At 48.4% G+C, this 12895-nt stretch overlaps 1 protein-coding gene across 6 annotated transcripts in view; it reads left to right on the top strand.

Annotated features, from left to right (window-relative positions):
* The window catches only part of LOC110486360 (dedicator of cytokinesis protein 7), a 41291-nt gene extending 29108 nt beyond the window's left edge, over window positions 1–12183 (top strand). For all 6 annotated transcript variants that reach the window (XM_090196433.1, XM_090196431.1, XM_090196429.1 and 3 more), the window contains 19 exons: window positions 51–190; window positions 293–462; window positions 964–1112; window positions 1537–1719; window positions 2579–2705; window positions 2804–2885; window positions 3050–3281; window positions 3363–3515; window positions 3890–4149; window positions 4572–4764; window positions 4854–4997; window positions 5197–5343; window positions 7158–7283; window positions 7432–7521; window positions 7686–7922; window positions 9110–9253; window positions 9369–9475; window positions 9597–9776; window positions 10685–12183. In XM_090196433.1, coding sequence (XP_090052559.1) covers window positions 51–190; window positions 293–462; window positions 964–1112; window positions 1537–1719; window positions 2579–2705; window positions 2804–2885; window positions 3050–3281; window positions 3363–3515; window positions 3890–4149; window positions 4572–4764; window positions 4854–4997; window positions 5197–5343; window positions 7158–7283; window positions 7432–7521; window positions 7686–7922; window positions 9110–9253; window positions 9369–9475; window positions 9597–9776; window positions 10685–10727 — 2907 coding nt within the window. In that variant the 3' untranslated portion in view covers window positions 10728–12183. The remainder of the gene's footprint in view (window positions 1–50; window positions 191–292; window positions 463–963; window positions 1113–1536; window positions 1720–2578; window positions 2706–2803; window positions 2886–3049; window positions 3282–3362; window positions 3516–3889; window positions 4150–4571; window positions 4765–4853; window positions 4998–5196; window positions 5344–7157; window positions 7284–7431; window positions 7522–7685; window positions 7923–9109; window positions 9254–9368; window positions 9476–9596; window positions 9777–10684) is intronic.
* Window positions 12184–12895: the final 712 nt, after the last annotated feature.

The raw sequence follows: 12895 nt of genomic DNA, 5'->3' as shown, positions 1-12895 counted from the left end.
TCCTTCCTCTCCCTCCTCTCACCATCCATCCATCTCCCTCCCTCTCTCAGGGTTCAGCGTTCTCCAGTATGCACCAGGACCAGGGTGTGGCCAGTATGTTTGAGCTCTCCGTCCCCTTCAGACAGCAACACTTCCTGTCTGGCCTGCTGCTGACTGAACTATCCCTCATCCTGGAGCCTGATGGGGAGGGGTGAGGAGGCTTCACACACACAAGCTCTCACACACACACACACACACACACACACACAATTAGACGCACACGGCACGTACTGACTCATTCAGTCTTCCCCAGGGTGTTTTTCCTGCATAAGAAGGCCATCAGTGCAGTCCACTCTCTGATGTGCAGTCATGATGCGGACCCTCGCTACACGGACCCCCAGGTGCGAACCCACATCGCCCAGCTCTACCTGCCCCTCATACCCATCGTCATGGACACCCTGCCCCAGCTCCATGACTTCACAGGTGAGAAGGACACTCTGTAGGTCAGGGGTCGGCAGCAGGCTGACCACGTGCCAAAAATGTCCAGTAAGTTTTTGGGGGATTGTAAAAAAATTAAAAATTAAATTTAAAAAAGACTGTCCAATCACCAGGAATGAATTTAGGAAGTCTGTTCCCAAGTATTCCCACAAATAAAAAATAGATATGTCTCAATATAATCAAGGTATGAAATTATTGTTATTCTCAAATACAATCTTTTTTTGGGCTTAGTTGTGGTCAATTTGCAGTGTATAAATTATTATAATTATGTTATGGCCCCCCCAAACATCCGCTCCGACAAAAATCGTCCCGCGGCCTAATCTAGTTGCCTACCCCTGCTGTAGGTTAACCAGCATCATCTTCCTCTTCTCTGACCATGTGGCGTTGTGTTTAAACCCTGATTGGAGGTGGGAGATTGCATGCTAGTTAGTTACTCTCGCTTAGGTTGATAGAATCAGCAGTATGTTTTGTTCCTGTGTTTGTCAGACACTTCTCCCGCCCGGGGCCGCCACGCCCCCGCTATGCAAGACGACGGGGACCCAGACAACGGAACCATCAGTCAGTCTGTCGCCATGGCAATCGCTGGCTCCCCGCTGCCGCATGCCAAAGCCCCCAACTTCACCATGCCCACGGTGGTGAGTAATGAGAAACCATCAGCCCCCCTCTGCTGTGTGGAGCTTACTGCCTCAGGCTTTCATATCTCAGGCATTTTTAGTAACTCCAGTAACCCTGGTAACGATTGAACTTATTTTCCCCCTCCCCTGTTATTGAGATCCTTTGTAGTACACTTCCACACTAAGGTACAGTACCAGCATGGGGCAAATCCACAACACCAGAGGGGGTACAGCATGCCTTCTAATGACAGCCTCCATATTGAACTACCCCTCACTACCTGTAGATGGCTCACTGCTCATGAGCTCCTCTGACACTCTTTCTCATCCACATAGTTTGCAAAGTGACTTAGTTTGCAAAGTGACTTAGTTTGCAAAGTGACGTTGTTTGCAAAGTGACATCAGGGAAAACTCCTAGCCCTAATGTGGGTGTTCATCTCCCTCCCAGGCTGGTCGTCAGTGCAGCTCTCTGTCGGCAGAGTGCAGTAGGACTCTGCTGGTGTCTTTCCTGTGGGTCCTGAAGAACGCAGATGCTGCGCTGCTGGAGAGCTGGGTGTCAGACCTCTCTGTGCTGCAGATCAACAGGCTGCTAGACCTGCTGCACCTCTCGGTGTCCTGCTTCGAGTACAAGGTAGGCACCACTTCTGTCCCCCCTCGCTGATCAGACCTGCTGCACCTCTCGGTGTCCTGCTTCGAGTACAAGGTAGGCACCACTTCTGTCCCCCCTCGCTGATCAGACCTGCTGCACCTCTCGGTGTCCTGCTTCGAGTACAAGGTAGGCACCACTTCTGTCCCCCCTCACTGATCAGACCTGCTGCACCTCTCGGTGTCCTGCTTCGAGTACAAGGTAGGCACCACTTCTGTCCCCCCTCGCTGATCAGACCTGCTGCACCTCTCGGTGTCCTGCTTCGAGTACAAGGTAGGCACCACTTCTGTCCCCCCTCACTGATCAGACCTGCTGCACCTCTCGGTGTCCTGCTTCGAGTACAAGGTAGGCACCACTTCTGTCCCCCCTCACTGATCAGACCTGCTGCACCTCTCGGTGTCCTGCTTCGAGTACAAGGTAGGCACCACTTCTGTCCCCCCTCGCTGATCAGACCTGCTGCACCTCTCGGTGTCCTGCTTCGAGTACAAGGTAGGCACCACTTCTGTCCCCCCTCACTGATCAGACCTGCTGCACCTCTCGGTGTCCTGCTTCGAGTACAAGGTAGGCACCACTTCTGTCCCCCCTCGCTGATCAGACCTGCTGCACCTCTCGGTGTCCTGCTTCGAGTACAAGGTAGGCACCACTTCTGTCCCCCCTCACTGATCAGACCTGCTGCACCTCTCGGTGTCCTGCTTCGAGTACAAGGTAGGCACCACTTCTGTCCCCCCTCACTGATCAGACCGCTGCACCTCTCGTCCTTCACCTGTTACCCCTGTTGGACTCTGACCTGTATACCTCCTATTATAGCCGTTCTGACCGTTCCATCTCTGATTGGTTGTCCCAGGGGAAGAAGGCTCTGGAGCGTATCAACAGCCTGACGTTTAAGAAGTCTCAGGACATGAAGGCTCGTCTAGAGGAGGCCATTCTGGGAACCATCGGAGCCCGACAGGAGATGGTCCGTCGCTGCAGAGGTACCAGCACCGGATGGGCCATCATAGTTTGAGATTTTTCTACATGCAATGTCCCTTTGCAGTTGTTACAAGTGTCCTTATGTTTTGTTTTTGTTCAGAGCGGAGTCCATATGGCAATGAGAATGTCAGATGGCGGAAGAACGTCACTCACTGGAGACAGAACACCGACCGAGTCGACAAGTAGGTCCCCGCCATATGCACAGATTAATGCCGAGGTAGACCAATGAATCGATAGAACTTGTCATCAACGGTCTGTGTTCAGTATTTGTGTAGGCACGTTGTATAGCGAAGTTTGTACGGATTTGTGTGTGTCTGAGGGATTGTAAAACCCTGTTTCGTTGCAGAACTAAGACGGAGACGGAGCAGGAGTCCGTGGTGGATGGAAACCTGGCCACTGAAGCCTCTCTGGTCGTCCTGGACACGCTGGAGATCATAGTGAAGACGGTGTTGGCGTCGGAGCTGAAGGAGAGTGTTTTGGGCGGAGTGTTGAGAGTCCTCCTCCACAGCATGGCAGGGAGTCAGAGTGCCCTCTTCCTGCAGCACTGCTTCACTACACAGAGGGGACTGGTTTTCAAGGTGTGTGTGTTTGCGCCCGTATGTTAGTTACACACACAAGTATTTGTGTGTGTGTGTGTGGATTAAGTGTTGTGTGTGTAGTTCCCAGAGATGCTGTTTGAGGAGGACACAGAGCTGTGTGCTGACCTGTGTCTGCGTCTGCTCCGCCACTGCAGCAGCAGTGTGGGCTCTGTCCGGAGTCAAGCCTCCGCCTCCCTCTACCTGCTGATGAGGCAGAACTTTGAGATCGGCAACGTGAGTCTCACTCATACAGAAGAAGCGTGTCATAGCCTGGAAAGACAAAACTGCATTCACACTCCGTTTAACTGTTATGAAGTGAAACAATAAATGAAAGGAAGCGTGAATTCAGTATGGATTTCCAGGCTAAGATCTTCCCACAATAATACAAATCAAATCCCGTATATTTGTCCTGTGCACAGGATACAGGTGGTGTATGCGTTATAATGAAATGCTTACTTGCAGGTTCACCTGTCAACAATGCAATAAGAATAGAAGTAAAGATGGTTCCAGTTCAGTCTCAACACCATCAACTGACATGTTGTGGAATTCTGTATTGGTCACATCCCTTCTGTAGTCTTGAGTATTGACTCATCCTCTCTCTGGTGTAGAACTTTGCCCGGGTGAAGATGCAGGTCACCATGTCCCTGTCCTCCCTGGTGGGGACATCTCAGAACTTCAATGAGGAGCACCTCCGACGTTCCCTAAAAACCATCCTGACCTACGCAGAGGAGGACCTGGAGCTACGGGACTCCCCGTTCCCAGAACAGGTCCAGGATCTGGTCTTCAATCTGCACATGATTCTGACTGACACAGTCAAGATGAAGGAGCACCAGCAGGACCCTGAGATGCTCATTGATCTCATGTACAGGTATTACACATTCAACAGCTGTCTCATCGGCACAACCATTTTCTCTCAAACACATTCACATCCACAAACTCAGTAAAGAGAAGTCCAAGGGGAAAGGGGGATACCAAGTCAGTACAACTGAATGCCTTCAACTGAAATGTGTCTTCTGCATGTAACCCAACCCCTCTGAATCAGAGAAGTGCGGGGGGGGCTGCCATAATCGACATCCACGTCTTCAGCGCCCGGGTAACAGTGGGTTAACTGCCTTGCTCAGGGGCAGAACGACAGATTTTTACCTTGTCAGCTCGGGGATTCGATCCAGCAACCTTTCGGGTTACTGGCCCAACGCTCTAACCACTAGGCTTCCTGCTGCCCCGGCTTGGATTGCATTAGCTATTTACCGCCCTGATTTTCAGTCTTTCTCCCCCACCCCCCACCCTCAGGATCGCTAAGGGCTACCAGAACTCCCCTGACCTGCGCCTGACGTGGCTGCAGAACATGGCGGGGAAGCACTCGGAGAGAGGGAACCACGCGGAGGCAGCCCACTGCCTGGTGCACAGCGCCGCCCTGGTGGCAGAGTACCTCAACATGCTGGAGGACTGCCGCTACCTGCCCATTGGCTGTGTCACCTTCCAGGTCAGGAGTGTGTGTGTTTTCCTGTCCATTTATAGTATACCTCAAAACCTTAGTCTTTTCCTGACTGTTATGTCCCTTACCTGCTGTAGCACATCTCTTCTAACGTTCTGGAGGAGTCAGCGGTGTCTGATGACATCCTGTCCCCGGAGGAGGAGGGTATCTGTGCGGGGAAGTACTTCAGCGAGGTGGGGCTGGTGGGGCTGCTGGAGCAAGCTGCAACCTCCTTCCACATGGTATTACTCAGATCTTCTTTACATTGAGATGTCCTTAAATACGTGATGAATAACTTTTGAATCTCTCTTTGAGCCACCTAGTAAATAGTCAGAGCTGTATGTTCACATAGAGAAAGCCAGGTTTTTGTAATGTATATATGAATTGTAGGTGAGACTTCTCACTGTCCTCTCACTGTTTCATACTGTATCTCCCCTGCAGGCTTCCATGTACGAGGCCATCAACGAGGTGTATAAGATCCTACTCCCGGTCCACGAGGCCAACAGAGACTTCAAGAAGCTGGCTACTGTCCATGGAAAGTTGCAGGACGCCTTTAACAAAATCTACAACCAGAGTTCTGGATGGGAGGTAAAGTAAATGAAATATGCTGTTTGTTTGCGTAACTTAACGGATATGAAGTTTATTTAAGCAATAAGGCACGCTGCGGTATGGTATATGGTCAATATACCACGGCAAAGGGCTGTTCTTATGCGCGACGCAAAGCGGAGTGCCTGGATACAGCCCTTAGCCGTGGTATATTGGCCATATACCACAAACTCCGAGGTGCCTTATTGCTATTATAATCTGGTTACCAATGTAATTAAAGCAGTAAAAATGCATGTTTTGTCATACCCATGGTATTGGGTCTGATATACCACAGCTGTCAGCCAATCAGCATTCAGGGCTCAAACCACCCAGTTTATAATTGCATTTAAACAATAATATTTGATTTCTCTTCCCTGTGGTTTCCCTGCCTTTCCTGTCTTTTCTGGATGATGTTTCCTAACTGGTGAGTGAAATGTAATAAAACTCTCCCCAACACTTTTTCAAACCACAGTATTGCATTCACACTTTCACACACTTAACCAATACATAGTTGTGTAAAACAGTTGCACAAGATTGACTGGCTCCAACTCTCTGGGGCGTATTTACTGGTTGCTGTGGTAGCATATGTTTTCAATGTTTTAACTGGGGCTCTAAATTAAAAAATGTATTTGGTAGCACTGATGTTCCCGGGGAAGGGTACCAAAAAAGTTCTGCAACATTGAAGGTCCAAAAGAACACAGTGGCTCCATCATTCTTAAGTGGAAGAAGTTTGGAACCACCAAGACTCTTCCTATAGCTGGCCACCCGGCCAAACTGAGCAATTGGGGGAGAAGGACTTTGGTCAGGGAGGTGACCAAGAATCCGAGGGTCACTCTAACAGAGCTCCAGAGTTCCTCTGTGGAGATGGGAGAACCTTCCAGAAGGACAGCCATCTCTGCAACATGCCACTTTATTGAAGAGTGGCCAGATGGAAGCCACTCTTCAGTAAAAGCCACATGACAGCCTGCTTGGAGTTTGTAGAAAGGCACCTAAAGACTCTCAGACCATCAGAAACAAGATTCTCTGGTCTGATGAAGCCAAGATTGAACTCTTTGGCCTGAATGCCAAGCATCACGTTTGGAGGAAACCTGGCACCATTCCTACAGTGAATCATGGTGGTGGCAGTATCACGCCGTGGGGATGTTTTTCAGCTGCTGGGATTGGGAGACTAGTCATGATCGAGGCAAAGATGAAAGAAGCAAAGTACAGAGAGCTCCTTGATGAAAACATGCTCCAGAGCGCTCAGGACCTCAGAATGGGGTGAAGGTTCACTTTCCAACAGGACAACGACCCTAAGCACACAGCCAAGACAACGCAGGAGTGGCTTCGGGACAAGTCTCTGAATGTCCTTGAGTGGCCCAGCCAGAGCCCGGACTTGAACCCAATCGAACATCTCTGGACAGACATGGAAATAACTGTGCAGCGATGCTCCCCATCCAACCTGACAGAGCTTGGGAGGATCTGCAGAGAAGAATGGGAGAAACTCCCCTAATACAGCTGTGTCTATCTTGTAACGTCATACCCAAGAAGTCTCATTATGTGGTATTGTATGTAGATTTGAGGGGGGAAATCTATTTCATCCATTTTAGAATAACGCTGTAATGTAACAAAATGTGGAAAAGGTTAAGGGGTCTGAATACTTTACGAAGGCACCCCCAAATTAAAACTTCAAGTCGCACAGCAAAATATGTTGTCGCATATGGAGCCCTGGTTGTAACATGTCGATTTAGGACTCTGAAAGTAATCTCTGTATTCTGTTTTCCTATTCTTCCCCCTCCCCCCTCTCTGTCTTTCATGCCCATCTCTATAGTGTGTAGAGGATGTTTGGGACCTACTTCCGGGTGGGCTTCTACGGCTGTCGCTTTGGGGACCTGGATGAGCAGGAGTTTGTGTACAAGGAGCCCTCTATCACCAAGCTGGCTGAGATCTCCTACAGACTAGAGGTACGGTCTGAGGAGAATGACGAGGAGGATAAGAAAATAATCATTTATACTACACCCAAACACGTCAGTGATCATTTCTGTAACTCACTGGATCATGTGTTTATAAGCTGATACCAGTCTTTTGAATGTCTCTCTACGTCTTGTTCAGGAGTTCTATGCTGAGCGGTTTGGAGATGATGTGGTGGAGATTATCAAGGACTCCAACCATGTGGACAAGAACAAGCTGGACCCCAATAAGGTATAAGGCCCAAAGTCTCAGAAAGAGAAACGACTGAAGGTTTGGGTTGCGGTTTTCACATGGGGACGTGAGGAATGACCCCGTGGTACTGATCTATGTGTTGTATATCTGCGTGGCTCTCAGGCCTACCTCCAGTGCTAATATATGGGTTGTGTGTCTGTCAGGCCTACCTCCAGATCACCTACGTGGAGCCCTTCTTCGACACGTACGAGCTGAAGGAGAGGATCACCTACTTCGACAAGAACTACAACCTGCGCACCTTCATGTACTGCACCCCCTTCACCTTGGACGGGCGCGCCCACGGGGACCTGCACGAGCAGTACAAACGCAAGTCCATCCTCACCACGTCCCACGCTTTCCCCTACATCAAGACACGCGTCAACGTCATCCACAAAGAGGAGGTGGGTCACTGTGTACATGTAGGACTAGTGTGGAACATGGTGAGCACTGTGTACATGTAGGACTAGTGTGGAACATGGTGAGCACTGTGTACATGTAGGACTAGTGTGAAACATGGTGAGCACTGTGTACATGTAGGACTAGTGTGGAACATGGTGAGCACTGTGTACATGTAGGACTAGTGTGGAACATGGTGAGCACTGTGTACATGTAGGACTAGTGTGAAACATGGTGAGCACTGTGTACATGTAGGACTAGTGTGAAACATGGTGAGCACTGTGTACATGTAGGACTAGTGTGGAACATGGTGAGCACTGTGTACATGTAGGACTAGTGTGAAACATGGTGAGCACTGTGTACATGTAGGACTAGTGTGGAACATGGTGAGCACTGTGTACATGTAGGACTAGTGTGAAACATGGTGAGCACTGTGTACATGTAGGACTAGTGTGGAACATGGTGAGCACTGTGTACATGTAGGACTAGTGTGGAACATGGTGAGCACTGTGTACATGTAGGACTAGTGTGGAACATGGTGAGCACTGTGTACATGTAGGACTAGTGTGGAACATGGTGAGCACTGTGTACATGTAGGACTAGTGTGGAACATGGTGAGCACTGTGTACATGTAGGACTAGTGTGGAACATGGTGAGCACTGTGTACATGTAGGACTAGTGTGAAACATGGTGAGCACTGTGTACATGTAGGACTAGTGTGGAACATGGTGAGCACTGTGTACATGTAGGACTAGTGTGGAACATGGTGAGCACTGTGTACATGTAGGACTAGTGTGAAACATGGTGAGCACTGTGTACATGTAGGACTAGTGTGGAACATGGTGAGCACTGTGTACATGTAGGACTAGTGTGGAACATGGTGAGCACTGTGTACATGTAGGACTAGTGTGGAACATGGTGAGCACTGTGTACATGTAGGACTAGTGTGGAACATGGTGAGCACTGTGTACATGTAGGACTAGTGTGGAACATGGTGAGCACTGTGTACATGTAGGACTAGTGTGAAACATGGTGAGCACTGTGTACATGTAGGACTAGTGTGAAACATGGTGAGCACTGTGAACAGTGTTTTTCCAGGTGCTCATAGAGCTTTACAGTACATAACAGTAGCTTAATCCACTAGCAGTGAGGCAGTGCTCATGATCATGTCACTGTCCCCTCTTCTCTCCAGATCATCCTGGTGCCCATGGAGGTGGCTATAGAGGACATGCAGAAGAAGACCCAGGAGCTGGCCTTCGCTACCCACCAGGAGCCTGCCGACGCCAAGATGCTACAGATGGTGCTGCAGGGCTCTGTGGGCACTACTGTCAACCAGGTACTGTGTGTGTTGTGTAATATCCCTTTGTGTGTTTGACATGTTGGAGTGTGTATGTAACCCTCTCTCTCGCTCTCTCGCTCTTTCGCTCTCCCTCTCTGTCTCTCGTGTGCAGGGCCCTCTGGAGGTTGCCCAGGTCTTTCTCTCTGACATTCCTGATGACCCCAAGCTGTACCGTCATCACAACAAACTACGCCTCTGCTTTAAAGACTTCACTAAGAGGTGATGACACCTTACAAAGCCTGTACATGGACTAGACAGTCTGACATACACACACATACGGTTCAATAACCCAGTGAACAGACTTTGACTCCTTGTGTGTGTGTTCCTTCCTCTCCTGCAGGTGTGAGGATGCCCTGAGGAAGAACAAGACTCTGATTGGTCCAGACCAGAAAGAGTACCACAAGGAAATGGAGAGGAACTACAATAAGCTGAAAGAGTCTCTGGGACCTCTCATCACCCGCAAGATCCCCCAGCTCTACAGGACACTGCCGGCTGCAGGACTTCAGTCTGCTACACAAAGGTTACAAATCAAATCTTATTGGTCACGTGCACATATTTAGCAGATGTTATTGCGGGTGTAGCGAAATGCTTGTGTTCCTAGCTCCAACAGTGCAGTAGGATCTAACAATTCACAACAATACACACAAGTCTAAAAGGCAAAGAATGGAATTAAGAAAATGTAAATATTAGGACGAGCAATGTCTGAGTGGCATTGACTAAAATACAGTAGAATACAGTATATACATATAAGATGAGTAAAACAGTAAGTAAACATTATTAAAGTGACCAGTGATTCCATGTCTATGTACAAGAAACTGGATTCACACACTTATGAATATGCATGGACACACACACTCATAATACACAGACACCGCGCACACACGCACACACACACACACACAACATGAGTGCATCCAGCTCTACAGAGCACTGACATCTACAGCCTACACAATAGTAACTGGACACCGTCTAACACACACACAGATGCAAACACACACGCTGTGAGCTAATCCATTTGAACACCCCACTGCCAGCCTCTGCTTTGAAAAACACAGTAGTAACTCGACACTTCACATACGCGTAGTCACACAAACATGCATCACGCCCCACTGAGTACCATTAGTAGGACCCCTTCATCCGCACACAATGCAGCTGCTGCTTCAATCATCTCAGCAGATCTGTTTTGGAAAGCGTCTGGCACATTGTTGGTTGGTTTCTGACTGGGTGTTTTTGGAGCCAGCTGCGTGTCTTATGTGAGGGCTAGAGGATTTCTAATCACAGCCAGATACAGCACAGACACACCTGCCAGAACACAAAATCACATACACCAAACCAGCAATTAAGAGGCTCCTTCATCCACACATTGCAAAACCCTCATCCAGATAGCAGCATTTTAATCTGTCTTTTCATCTTTTTATGTCTTCACAGAAATTCCTTCAGTAGGTCCAGTCTCCGCCGGGGGGACTGTTGAAGCACAGCAGACCTCGTCAACAGAGAGGAAACCGAGAGGAAACCGAGAGCTTGAGACATACTCTTGATTTCAGCTGGTCTGCCTGTCTCCCCCACCCCTCCACACACCAACAGTCTTTCCTCAACACTCACACCATCCTCCATCTCCCTAGCTTGTTATTCCAACCCCCCCCCCAGTGTCAGGCCATACCACCTCTCTCCCGCCTCACTCACTCGTTTCTTGTCTTCCTCTCCTGCTCTGCTCTACCTCCCCCCATTCTCTCTCTCTCACACTCCCATAAGAAAAGCTCCCTCTGTTTATACTGGAAGTTTATCTGCACTGTAAACATAGTCGTTTGGACCATCTCTCTTTGTCCTGGGCATTTACAGGGACCAGCTTTCAGGAGGAGTCTCTCTGCATTGAGGAGGACCCAGAATGATGCCTCTCCCTCTCTGTTCATCTGCGCTCAGTTTAAATGTAGCTTTTCCTGAACTGGAGAATCCAAAACAGCTCCTAGGCGCTTCCCTAATTGTGTGTTTGTTTTGGGCGACGTTTGAATGTGTGCGCTTGGAAGTTTGTGTTTGAGTGTGTGTCTTGCCCCGACTGCACAGGATATAGGCTTCTTTCCATTTGCTTGTGTGTGTGTCATGTTTGCTGTGGACGGGCCTGGGTGGTTACACTGTGTGGTCTAGCAGGCCTGTTTCGTGGCCTTAGTGAATTTGTGTGTGATTATTTTTTTGGTGGGGGACCAGTTGCTGCCAGACGTAGTCATTAAATGTTCCCAGGGAAGTCGTTCTGTAACCAACGATCCTCATACCAAATAACTGACATTCTTTCACTACTGACTTCTCCCTTTCATACACCCTGTATCAGGACAGGAATTCATTATGAAGAGGTATGACATTTTGATCATTAGAGGCCCGCCTGCTCTAGATCAACATACAATGGACACATTGTAGGTTGGAGAGATGTGGCTTTGGGAAGAGAAGGGAGCCTTACAAATGGACTCTGGTGACACTGTGAAATGTTATTTTTTACTGCACTGACCAAAAACACTGTCGCATCACTGATGTTCACATGGTGAGCACTGCTAGACTGGCAGTGACATTTTCTCTCTCGCTCTCTCGCGCTCGCGCTCTCTCTCTCTCTCTCTCTCTGTGTGTGTGTGTTGACAAACACTCCACATGTTCTGGAATGAATCTTCAACCCTGTGGTTGGTGGAAACGTATAATGTAGGTCTTTTTAACTACTGTATTGGACTGCGTCTCCTTTATTGTATTGCACTATACTGTATTCACACTGCCGCACCTACGTACCAACGTCTGTAACTACTGTATTTCCTCTGTTTATTGTATTTTCACGAGGCTTGTCTAAAACTGCATTTTTTTTACCAGTCAGGAAAATAACAACTTTTTTTATTTATTCACGTTTCTTTTTTTTTTGTACTGCTTTCTATTAAAATGTTCTCTCAATCTTAGTCTGCTTTTATCAGTGCTGATTAATATACAATGTGTTGGGAAAGTATTCAGACCCCTTGACTTTTTCCACCATTTGTTACGCTACAGCCTTATTCTAAAAGAGATCAAATTGTTTTTTCCCTTTTCAACCTACACACAATACCTCATAATGTCAAAGAAAACCTCACCCCAGTCTGAGGTCCTGAGTGCGCTGAAGCAGGTTTTCATCAAGGATCTCTCTATACTTTGCTCCATTCATCTTTCCCTCGATCCTGACTAGTCTCCCAGTCCCTGCCGCTGAAAAACATCCCCATAGCATGATGCTGCCACCACCATGCTTCACCGTAGGGATGGTGCCAGGTTTCCTCCAGATGTGGCACTTGATATTCAGGCTAAAGAGTAAAATATAAAGAGTTTCATCAAACCAGAGCATCTTGTTTCTCATGGTCTGAGAGTCTTTAGGTGCCTTTTGGCAAACTCCAAGCGGGCTGTCGTGTGCCTTTTACTGAGGAGTGGATTCCGTCTGGCCATTCTACCACAGGCCTGATTAGTGGAGTGCTGCAGAGATGGTTCCTTCTGGAAGGTTCCCCCATCTCCACAGAGGAACTCTAGAGCTCTGTTAGAGTGACCAAACCCTTCTCCCCTGATTGCTCAGTTTTGAACTGACATGCACTGTCAACTGTGGGACCTTGTATAGACAGGGGTGTGCCTTTCCAAATCATGTCCAATCAA

The sequence above is a fragment of the Oncorhynchus mykiss genome, chromosome 13, assembly GCF_057628025.1.
Source record: "Oncorhynchus mykiss isolate SJ-2025 chromosome 13, ASM5762802v1, whole genome shotgun sequence".
NCBI classification, from domain to species: Eukaryota; Metazoa; Chordata; class Actinopteri; order Salmoniformes; family Salmonidae; genus Oncorhynchus; species Oncorhynchus mykiss.
This window is presented reverse-complemented; position numbering and strand designations above follow the sequence as displayed.